The sequence below is a fragment of the Podarcis tiliguerta genome (genome assembly GCF_965153285.1).
Source record: "Podarcis tiliguerta genome assembly, chromosome: 9".
NCBI lineage: Eukaryota > Metazoa > Chordata > Lepidosauria > Squamata > Lacertidae > Podarcis > Podarcis tiliguerta.
The window spans coordinates 59,330,508-59,342,667 of record NC_139542.1 but is presented as its reverse complement, the minus strand read 5'-3'; the positions used below and the strand labels follow the sequence as shown (position 1 = coordinate 59,342,667).

Below are 12,160 nucleotides of genomic sequence, written 5' to 3'. Positions count from 1 at the left end.
GAAATACTGTGCCTGTTATGGACTTAAGTAAGTGGGATTAAAATACAAATCAGCAAGGAAGATTCATGGACACAGCAGACTTAATGCACATACAGATAAGAGTTAGGTGTGTGTCCAGTGCACATTCACATTGCAAGGCACATGCAGATCCGTTTGAAATGTCCCTTCCAGATGTTTTGGACTACAACTCCTATGAGCTGTGCTGACTGGGGTCAATGAAGTAGTAGTCCAAAACTTCTGGAGGGCACCAGGTTAGGGAAGGCTGCACAAAACAGTGGTAGTTGGACCTTTCTAAAATGCATACACATGGAAATTCTGCAAACCAAGGTAGGATCTGACTTCACCTTTCCAATGGTATTTCACACCACTACCTTCTCTCCTCCTCCTTTTCTTCGTTAAACAATGCAATTCATCATCCTGAGCCTTTTGTTTTTCTTTCCAGGAAATTTACATGTTGTCTATTGAAAGCCTTGCCGAGGTAACAGCCCGTTGTATTGAACAGCTCCACAAATTAGCAGAATTAATCCTTCATGGACAAGAAGTTGAGAAGCCTGCCTTGGATCAAGCAAAAGTTCTAACAAAGTGAATATATTGCCATTCTCATTCTTTCAGTGTGTGTGCAGTGCTTATTGAATGCTGCTCCTTGCAGAAGATGACATTCAGTATTGTTTTGTCTTTCTGCTGCAAGAATACTTCCACTACTGCATCATTGGTGGAGGAGTTTTGCAGGTGCTGCAGGTGGCAAATCCTATTTTAAACACATTTCTGCTGGTGCAGCACATCTCTGAATTACGTACCCAAGTCCTTGGATCTGCAAGATGTCAGGAAATCCAAACAATCCTAGGAATTCAATCAATTGTTTGTTAGAAAGTAATAACTAATAGAGGGACGCAGGTGGCGCTGTGGGTAAAAGCCTCAGCGCCTAGGGCTTGCCGATCGAAAGGTCAGTGGTTCGAATCCCCGTGGCGGGGTGTGCTCCCGTTGTTCGGTCCCAGCGCCTGCCAACCTAGCAGTTCAAAAGCACTCCCGGGTGCAAGTAGATAATTAGGGACCGCTTACTAGCGGGAAGGTAAACGGCGTTTCCGTGTGTGGCTCTGGCTCGCCAGAGCAGCGATGTCACACTGGCCACGTGACCTGGAAGTGTCTCCGGACAGCGCTGGCCCCGTACAGGCAGGGGTACCTTTACCTTTTTACCTAATAACTAATAGAAAGTACAAAAACTCTAAAATACCAAATCACATCATGAAATGAATCAATTGTTAATGATTAACACTGACAATCTAGAAACTAACAATCATATCAGGACAGAGATGTGGCAACATTCAGCTGTTTTTGCCACCTGTTTGGTAATAGATTTATTAGTCTCATCAAGGAAGATACTCAAAAGAGTATCTTTAGATTGACCAGGAAACCTAATAGAATCCTAGGAACTGAAATTCCTTAGATGCTCAAAATTCTGTTAAGAGGCTCTTCTAACCTCCTTCAAAGAGTTTCGCTTTTCAGTGTACTGGATGGTTAAGTCCAGTCAAAGGTGACTATGGGATGATGGAATCCAGAGCACACAAAAACTGTTTACCTTCCCGCCGCAGTAGTGTCTATTTATCTGCGTACTTGCATTGTCATAGCAGTATGAGAATGCCCCTAGAATGCCTTCTTACATAAGCTGCCATTCATTTCAAATCTAAGAACAAAGGAAACTGCCTTGTACCAAGTTAGACCATTGGTGGGTGGGTGGGTGGGTGGGTGTGTTTAGCTAAGTGTTGTCTAGAGCAGTGTTTTCCAAACTTGGGTCTCCAGCTGTTTTTGGACTACAGTTCCCATCACCCATAACCACTGGCCTTGCTAGCTAAGGATGATGGGAGTTGTAGTCCAAAAACAGCTGGAGACCCAAGTTTGGAAAACCCTGGTCTAGAGTGACTGGCAATCGATCACCAGAGTTTCAAACAGGGGTGTTTCCCAGTCCTGTCTGGAGATTGCAGGAATTGCATCTGGAAGTTTCTGCAAACAACTCGTGCGTACCATTGCAGAAATTTTAAGTCTTTTGGACTCAATGTAACATTTCTCCTACTGCATAAATGATGTTGCTATTACCGCTATTGTTTCTGTAGCAATAAACATGTTTATGTTGGTATGCCCTTGACAGTACAATACTCTTATAAAGATGTAACATGGTGCATATATTGATTACAGCAGTAGCAGTTAATTCTTCTGTGCTGTAGTGAAATAAATGTATTAATGATATTTCCTTTGTTTCTTTAACAGTTTAACAAGTACGATGTGTAATGAAGTTTCTTCCCTGTCGACAAATTTTGCTGATTTCTTAACTTCAGTTGGGGTAAGTTATTATGCATTTTTATTCATTTACAAGTCCCTTTTTAATGTCTTGAAGTCTTATTCCTTGGTTGAGTGAAAGTAGGTACACAGAAATCCTATTTCCATTGATTATTGAATTTCACCACAGAGCCATAAGCATAAAAATACTTGGGGATCTATTTTAACTATGTCCTCTACTATGTTTGCCCAAGTTTTAGGTCTTCATTTTCTGTGGTCTCTAGGTGCTGGGCAAGCAAAGTGTGAATGAGCCCTAGATTGTGATAGATATTATGGGACAAGACCAGAAGGTGAGCCCAGGGAATGGATTAAAAAAAGAACAGGTTCTTCTGGAATGGGGGGTGGGGGAACCCTGAGAAATGCAAACATCCAGGATTGCAACTAAAGATAGATCATGTCTGGACTATCAACACGATTTCGAACATATTAGTTTTTGAAAGGGACCATCTTTCAAAAAGATGAAAAGCAAAGCAGGGAAACTTTTATTTAAAAAATAGTAATTCCAGTGCAGAATTTCAACATGCTTCATTTTTGTTTGATGGTGGAATTTTAAACAAGACTCCTGTGAGCCATTTTCATCTCCCTTGCATCAGCAAGCATCTTTTCAGAGTTTCTTTTAAAATAACATAATTTAATCATATTGCTTTCACTCTGAATAATTTATGCTGGTGGCAAGTTGCAGGAATTTGTCTATTTCTGCATTTTCTCCCCGTGTTTTATCATATTTCTCCGAGGCAGTCTTGATAAATATTTATATCAAACCCAAAAATCCAGCGTGAAATATTAATCTGATCCAACTTCAGAACTAGGCATCTTACATGACTTTTAGTTTTGACCTTGGTTCCTCTGCACTTCAACAGTTTTGCTTGATTTAATCACATAATTTAAAATAGATTCAGCTCTGACTTGCTATGTGTTCATAGCAAACAAGTCCATATATAGCTATGCTACCAGACTGGAAGTTGGTGCTGAGCAGCAAAAGCTTTAGCCCTGGAAGTTGGGCAACTTCGTTCTGATGTGAATGTGCCTTTTAATGTGAAATTTCCTCTCTAGTAAGAGCGTATGTTTACTAGCCCTCTGAAAGACACCAAGTGATGCACATTTTACAGGTGTACATATATTTTGTACTGAGATACCACTATTTGAATTTTAATGTAAAGTGAGTAGAGATCCACCTTGGTCACGTTGAAATTAATGCCGTTACCACATTCAACAAGATGAATTTTAACAGGGAGAAATGTAAAGTATTGCACTTGGGCAAAAAAAATGAGAGGCACAAATACAAGATGGGTGACACCTGGCTTGAGAGCAGTACATGTGAAAAGGATCTAGGAGTCTTGGTTGACCACAAACTTGACATGAGCCAACAGTGTGACGCGGCAGCTAAAAAAGCCAATGCAATTCTGGGCTGCATCAATAGGAGTATAGCATCTAGATCAAGGGAAGTAATAGTGCCACTGTATTCTGCTCTGGTCAGACCTCACCTGGAGTACTGTGCCCAGTTCTGGGCACCACAGTTCAAGAAGGACACTGACAAACTGGAACGTGTCCAGAGGAGGGCCACCAAAATGGTCAAAGGCCTGGAAACGATGCCTTATGAGGAACGGCTAAGGGAGCTGGGCATGTTTAGCCTGGAGAAGAGGAGGTTAAGGGGTGATATGATAGCCATGTTCAAATATATAAAAGGATGTCACATAGAGGAGGGAGAAAGGTTGTTTTCTGCTGCTCCAGAGAAGCGGACATGGAGCAATGGATCCAAACTACAAGAAAGAAGATTCCACCTAAACATTAGGAAGAACTTCCTGACAGTAAGAGCTGTTCGACAGTGGAATTTGCTGCCAAGGAGTGTGGTGGAGTCTCCTTCTTTGGAGGTCTTTAAGCAGAGGCTTGACAACCATATGTCAGGAGTGCTCTGATGGTGTTTCCTGCTTGGCAGGGGGTTGGACTCGATGGACCTTGTGGTCTCTTCCAACTCTATGATTCCATGATTCATAACCAGACATACAGCTGGGACTGCAAAGGACAGGATGGCATCTCTTCTATTCCATACAGGTGAAACTCAAAAAATTAGAATATCGTGGAAAAGCAGTAAATGCTGCTGCCTCATTGTCCAAGCACACTGGACCAATACCAGCTGATGACATGGCTCCCCAAATCTCTTTTCTGATGAGAGCAGCTTTTGCATCTCATTTGGAAACCAAGAACCCAGAGTCTGGAGGAAGAATGGGGAGGCACACAATGCCAGATACTTGAAGTCCAGTGTGAAGTTTCCACAGTCTGTGTTGATTTGGGGAGCCATGTCATCAGCTGGTGTTGGTCTACTGTGCTTCATTAAGTCCAGGGTCAATGCAGCCGTCTCCCAGGAGATTGTGGAGCACTTCATGCTTCCTTCCGCAGATGAGCTTTATGGGGATGCTGACTTCATTTTCCAGCAGGACTTTGGCACCTGCCCACACTGCCAAAAGTACCAAAACCTGGTACTTTGGGATTACTGTGCTTGATTAGCCAGCAAACTCACCTGATCTGAATCTATGGGGCATTGCCAAGAGAAAGATGAGAGACATGAGACCGAGCAATGCAGAAGAGCTGAAGGCTGCTATTGAATCATCCTGGTCTTCCATAACACCTCAGCAGTGCCACAGGCTGATAGCATCCATGCCACGCCACATTGAGGCAGTAATTGTTGCAAAAGGGACCCAAACCAAGTACTGAGTACATATGCATGCTTCTGCTTCTCAGAGGTCCAATATTGCTCTATTTGCAGTCCTTGTTTTGCTGATTTCATTTAATATTCTAATTTTCTGAGATGATTAATTTGGGGTTTTCATCAGCTATACACCATGACCATCACAATGATAACAAATAAAGGCTTGACATATCTTGCTTTGCATGTCATGAGTCTATCTCATACATTAGCTTCACCTTTTAAGTTGAGTTACTGAAATAAATGAACTTTTCCACGATACTCTAATTTTTTGAGTTTCACCTGTATATAGCAACCAGAGTTGCAGCTATAGTACTTCAACACTGGCAGTGGGACAGCAGCATTTACTGCATCTGAGAGCAGAAGGCTGGCTTAGAAGGTGGTGGGCAGTTCACGTGGCAAACACTCCTCTGTCCTTCAACATCTCACCACCGCTCCCTGATCCCCAGCATTTGCTACTTGAAGTGGCCACCTCACACTGCCCGATGGTAGGGAAGGCCCTGTATACAACTGAGGCCAAAACTGTTGGCGGTGGTTGTTTACAGATGTGATTGCTCTTACTGAACTAATTTTAAGTGAAATATACTCAGAGTTGCAAAGTGATTTCATGCTCTTTATTCAGCTCATAGTGGTGAGGAGGAATGAATGAATGTCCCCTCAAAGTATCTGCTTTATATACATTATTTACACAATGGGCTGCACATGATTGGCTAATTCCGGAATTCTACCGTAAGCCAATCAGGTTGTGGATTCGCTTCTATCTGGAGAATGATTGGGTGGTTCCTGCCAACCAATCATACTGCTGCATTGTTCTAGGACCAATCAGACTGCTGCATTCTGAATCCTATTGTTCTAGGACCAATCAGACTGCTGCGTTTTGGATCCTATTGTTCTAGGACCAATCACACTGCTGCCGTTTGGATCCTATTCAACTCAGTACATAACATTAAGTCAGATTGCAAGGCCAAGGAATAACTGCAAGAGGACCATATAAACCAGTCGTCATGTAGATTTAGAGCAGATGAGGATCCCCAGATTAATAGCATCTCCACACAACTGCTAAACAATGCTGTCATTTAATAACCACATTGTAACTCTGTCCTTCTCACTTCAAGAAAGCAGTTATTGAGAAACAATAAATATTTTTATTCTTTATCGCTATAGATCTCCTTCACAGTGTTTGCACTAACTATTGATTATATCAATCAATATTGTTTTAACAGGCAATCATTTCTTTATGTTTCAGGGGCTTGTATATGCTGAAATAAACAAGGGGATGGGTATTGGGTTTTTTTAATTACTGACTTTGAAACAGTATTGTTGTTTTTATTATTTCATGGCTCCCCCCCCCCCCCAATCTCTTTTTACATTCTCTTTGGGGCTGGCATCATTTTTAGTAATAATCATCACAACAGCAGCAGCAGTAGTAATAATAATATTTGCTTAACACTTGCTGTGCATGGTGCTTTATAGAATAATGGTAAAAAGATATATTTGAACCCTGAGGGGCTTAAAATTTGACTAGGGAAAACAATAAATAAAGGGGGAAAGAACTAGTGGGAATGTAAATGAAAAGAATATGTGTTCCATTCGCACATATTTTGCCTTAGTTTCAGTACGGGGTGAAAAATAAGACTTTATAATAATATTTTAATAATATTTTTATTATTTATACCCCGCCCATCTGGCTGTGTTGCCCCAGCCACTCTGGGTGGCTTCCAACACATATAAAAACTTAATATAACATCAAACATTAAAAACTTCCTGAATCAGGACTGCCTTAAGATGTCTTCAAAGAGTTGGGTAGTTCTTTATCTCCTTGACGTCTGATGGGATGGCATTCCACAGGGTGTTCCATCATGGACAAGGTAGATTTGAAGGGAGGCAGGCAGATGTCACCAGGTAGGGGTTCTGGAAGGCAGTGCCCAGCACAAGAGGTAGCAATGGATGAGGCCACATCTTTTGAAAGTAATGACAAGGAACTTGTGCTGGATCTGGGAGTGGACAAGAAACCATTGTGGAGATTCAAACAGTGGTGGGTGGTGGTTTGGGGTAGCATGGGGTACGGATGAAGGGAAATGGAAGCGGTGCTACCAGAGCTAATCCTACGCTCCTCTTGGTGCGTTTTCATCAGCCTCCCTGCTGCTTTGCCTCTCTCCTTCCTGGTAAGCAGTAGCCAGTCGGGAGGTCAGGTGAACACCATTGCCCCACCGCTGGATTTAAAGGAGGGAGACTACCAGCAGTGGGCCAGAGAGGAAGAGTGGGGAAGAGACTGATGAAGCAATTTCTATCCACAACCTCACCATTGGAAAAATAAATACAGTGGTGCCTCGCAAGACGAAAAGAATCCGTTCCGCGAGTCTCTTCGTCTTGTGGTTTTTTTCGTCTTGCGAAGCAAGCCCATTAGCGGATTAGCGCTATTAGCGGTTTAGCGGCTATTAAAGGCTTAAGGGATTAGCGGATTAGCTGCTAAAAGGCTATTAGCGGCTATTAAAGGCTTAAGGGATTAGCGGATTAGCTGCTAAAAGGCTATTAGCGGCTTAGATCAGCTGATAAGCGGCTTAGATCAGCTGTTAAGCTTGGGAAAAAGGGGGGAGGGGGAAAAAAACCCAGGAATCGCAAGGCATTTTCGTCTTGCAAAGCAAGCCCATAGCAAATTCGTCCTGCGAAGCACCTCCAAAACGGAAAACCCTTTCATCTAGCGGGTTTTCCGTCTTGCGAGGCATTCGTCTTGCGGGGCACCACTGTACAGCTCGCTTTCTGGGATCCAAAGAAAGTTGGTTGTGTTGAAGACCAGTTGAGATTGCTGAATATCGCCAGGATTTAAGCAAGGCTGAATTCCTTGGACTTGTTCCACTGTCTTCACAAAGCCTCTAGCATATTTTTGTCTAATCTTTTAAAAAAACACGCCCTTTCCGTATTTTTGCATCAATGAAAATGGTATTTTGTATTTGACACTGAACATGTGCATATTTTGTTTATGCAGTAAGTTAGCACCTTCAGAATCTCACTCTTCAAAACAAATGTATTACTAAAGCAAAGAAATGTTTTATTACCACTTTCTCGATGTGTCCCTAGCATTAAACCTTGCCTGTGTTTTCATCTGAGCAGAGTGACAAAAAAGCCGAAGTCCTTAACCCAATGGTCAACAGCGTATTATTAGAGGTAAGTGTGTCGCTATTTAACATAAGGAACCACTTTGCTGTCTTTTTCAAATGAAGCTAGCATACATTTATGTCCCTATGAAGAACCATAAAAAGTAATGGTTATCACTGTAATACCGTGCCATTTCATAAACAGTGTCATTGTGCTTTAATCACTCATCTGTGAGAGCTTAGCCATAACAGCCGTGCTGCGTTTTCTAGGAACATTTGTAAGACACGGGTGAAACGCTTTTTCCTACCTCTTACCATAATGCATTGGAAAGAACTTACTAGACAATTTACAGTTAGTTCAGTAAGGTAGCTTTGCTTTCCATTCAAAAAAAAAAATGCCTAGGAACAGACTCTGAACCTTAATAAAGTTTCTGCTGCTCATAAATCACTAAATATAATCTCTGAACTAAGATGAGTGCTGGAGGACATGCTATTCAGTTCAATGGAGCTTGCATAGGCAAGGTTCTCAGTAGGCTGCACCTATTTATTCATGTTAAAATTTATAAATCAATCTTCATCTAGAAATGAATTTCTGGGTGGTACGCAAAGGAATTTGAAATTCCATGTGAAACCATGGTTGCACTGTAAGGGCCTTTTGCATTATTTTGCCTCTAGAAATCTATGGTCCCTACAAATGTTGGTACTCTCAGAATTCAGACAGCAGATAACTGGCATTTCCATTGTCAGAAGTTCCAAAGGGGGGCAAACTAATGTTTCCATTTTATATATATAAATTGTATTCCCCTGGCTGTAATTCACTATTGGTTGTTGCTAGGAAATGGCCATCAGCCTGTTACTGTGTCAACTGCAGGAGCGTCTACAATGTAGGACATGTATCTGCAAATTCTTGAGTAGGATTGGCTAGTGTTCTTAAAGTTTTTATAAAAATATATATAGTAAGCAAGACAATCCTTCGTACCTACTTTCTGTGCTCTGTTTTGAAGGCTTTGTTGTTTTGTCTGTCTATGACTCAGGAGTTTATTATTCAGTTGGGCAGCATTCCTAGTAATTAAAGGGTGATATTCAACTAAGTGGGGACGCGGTTGGTGCTGTGGGTTAAACCACAGAGCCTAGGACTTGCCAATCAGAAGGCCGGCGGTTCGATTGGGTGAGCTCCTGTTGCTCAGTCCCTGCTCCTGCTAACCTAGCAGTTCAAAAGCACAGCAAAGTACAAGTAAATAAATAGGTACTGCTCCAGTGGAAAGGTAAACGGCGTTTCCGTGCGCTGCTCTAGTTCGCCAGAAGTGGCTTAGTCATGCTGGCCACATGACCCGGAAGCTGTACGCCGGCTCCCTCGGCCAATAAAGCAAGATGAGCGCCACAACCCCAGAGTCGGCCATGACTGGACCTAATGGTCAGGGGTCCCTTTATCTTTACCTTTATTCAACTAAGTGTTACTCGATAAGTAGCCACACTGAAATTATTGAAACTTAGGTTATCGTGTTCATTAATTTCAGTAGATTGAGTCTGAATAACAGTTAGTTGAACAGCACTCTCAGCATACTTTTCTTCTTCAAAATGCCCCTGCTGGTGTGGGGTAGGGATTTGTATCAGAGCTGTGGCACAGGGGGAGGAAGGATTAACCAGTTTGACCTCTGTCATTTCCCGAAAATGGGCACGAGAGTGAGGAGTCGTGCCCGCAAGTGTTCTCCTCCACAGATATTACTTGCTCTGGGAAAGGAATTTGGATTCGGACTGTGACATTGCGGAGAAATGGTTGGAATTTCCCGAGCCACAAACCACAGTCTTCATCCATACCATTTCCCTCACACTGTTTTCTGAAGAAGAAAACCAACCCAATTATTTTGCAGCAAATTTCAGTGTTCTTTAAGCAAATACGTAATGTCACATACACATGTACACATGTTCAAATAACGGTGTGCATGTGCTTTGGAGCGTCATCCAGATTAGATTTCCCGTGTGGACATGTTTATGGCATCATCATATTATGTGCTTCCTGCGGCAGTGCATAATGCATGTATCTCTCCCCCCCCCCCCCAAGCTGGAAGCAGGCTGTACTGATTTCAAGATAAGTGGGGTTGAAAGGCACTGAAATATGAAACACACTGCAATATTAACATACATTTTCTTTCCTCCTTAGGGTTGTAACAGCACCACTTACATCCAAGATGCTTTCCAGTTATTGCTTCCAGTTCTCCAGATCTCTCATCTCCAGAATGACTGTTCAAAAACACTACAGTGACCACTTTGCATTTAAAAGAACCATCAGCCTAATAATCTCTTGGTTGTGTTTACAGTTCAAAAATATGTCTGATGCCTTTAAAAGACACTAAATGCAATTTTGCACATGCAGAATGAGTAATACTCTTGTATTTAGGTAAACCTATTTAAACATACAGTTTCATAATAGGGGGTGGAAACTCATATTCCTTGTATTAATTTAAGGTAAATTGTGTTTATTTCTGTTTTATTGGTTGAACTTCATTTTGGGATATTGCTGTACTAACTTGCATCCCATTTTGAAACATTTGCACTGGCCTATTTGCCCAGGGTGCCAGAATGAAGTCTCCTGATCCAAAATCAGTGTAAAGAACTGAGTCACAGTTTGTTACACTCCAAACTAAGTAGTCTGGGGATTCAGCACCTAGTAGGGTAGCTGTTCTCTGCATGCATGAAGGTGAGGCAGCATCTCCTTATTTAAGTTCAACGGCACTTTCCCCATACCAACAGTTTCATGTAGCTTAAATGTAACATAAGTTTTCTTGCCTTAACGGAATCATGAACTAATGGCAGTGCTTCTTTCATAGATGCAAAGGCACAACCTCGTCATTTAGGTTGCTGATTCATTCAGAGGCCAGCATGAATCAATGATAGCATCCACTCATGCTTGTATGACAACCATTGTGCAGAATGCATCATGAGATTGTCTGCACTTCCTGGTCTGGTCCAAGCTTTCTACTGCTGCTTCTCCCCAGTGGCAACCTCCAATGTGTAAGTGCTTTTTAGAAGGGTAGCCGTGCTAGTTTGCTGCTGCAGAAATGACAGCGGCGCTGTAAAGATTGACAAATTTATTATAGCATAAGCTTTAATGGACTATATACTACTTCATCAGATATGTGGTGGCGTTTAGATGACAGAAAAGTTTGACAGTGGGGTCAAAGAATGAAATGCAAAATGTGCTGTCTGAAAATTCAATTAAGGCATGAATGTGTGCAAAATAAGCACACTGACAATTCGCAACGGCACTAAGTGTTTGTGGCTGCCAAGCAGTGAAGTCCACCAATTTCCACATGCTACTCTGCCATTACTATTGACTTCAGGGTCTTTGTGGAAAATTGTGATTTATCACTACCGTAGACACAGCGATAGTGTTTGGTGCCTCAAAGTGGAGTGCTGCTGTCATATGCCAAACCAGTGCATTATTTATGGTAGAAGTCCAGTCTCTAGTTTAGACGAGGCTATTCAGAAAACTAAACTTACTAGCAAGTATGGTGCCTTCCATTAATCCTATTGAATAATGAGCTATCATTTTGTTAAACACGACCTTTTTTTAAAAAAAAAAAAAGGTCCAAGGGCAGATTGTTTGCTTGAGTCCTCACCTACCCAACTTATTGACAAATGTCATTTTCTCCCCTGAAAAGTATGTGCATATAATCATTTCTAAAAATTGATATTTTACATCAGAAGCATTATGTTAAGATTTTATGTTGCCAAAATTCACAGACAATTTAAAAAAAAAAAAATCTCTTGCGATGTGTAGCGCTTATTGCATCCTGCATATGGGATTCTCCTTTCATGTTTTATCAACTAATATAAACATCAATAAAGCTAAAGACAATGTTTGCATCCAGTAACTAACTACATTCAGAATATTGTAAAAGTTGTATCTGCTTTCTTCTCTACTTTTCTTGCCGGCAAATTCTGATAAGAGATTATCAAAAGACATTTCTCTTGTAAGATAGCGTTCTGTACAGAGAACAGATACAGCATTGTTGACTGTAATTAAAGA

General features: G+C 41.5%; 1 protein-coding gene and 2 long non-coding RNA genes across 7 annotated transcripts in view; 1 reads left to right on the top strand and 2 right to left on the bottom strand.

Annotated features, from left to right (window-relative positions):
* The window catches only part of FAM114A1 (family with sequence similarity 114 member A1), a 51,890-nt gene extending 39,889 nt beyond the window's left edge, over positions 1-12,001 (top strand). For all 5 annotated transcript variants that reach the window (XM_083458325.1, XM_083458324.1, XM_083458323.1 and 2 more), the window contains 4 exons: positions 443-582; positions 2,263-2,335; positions 8,147-8,200; positions 10,292-12,001. In XM_083458325.1, the coding sequence (XP_083314451.1) occupies positions 443-582; positions 2,263-2,335; positions 8,147-8,200; positions 10,292-10,393 (369 nt within the window). In that variant the 3' untranslated portion in view covers positions 10,394-12,001. The remainder of the gene's footprint in view (positions 1-442; positions 583-2,262; positions 2,336-8,146; positions 8,201-10,291) is intronic.
* The window catches only part of LOC310657423, a 290,637-nt gene that overhangs the window by 144,089 nt on the left and 134,388 nt on the right, over positions 1-12,160 (bottom strand). The window lies entirely within an intron of this gene.
* The window catches only part of LOC310657408, a 145,269-nt gene that overhangs the window by 50,181 nt on the left and 82,928 nt on the right, over positions 1-12,160 (bottom strand). The window lies entirely within an intron of this gene.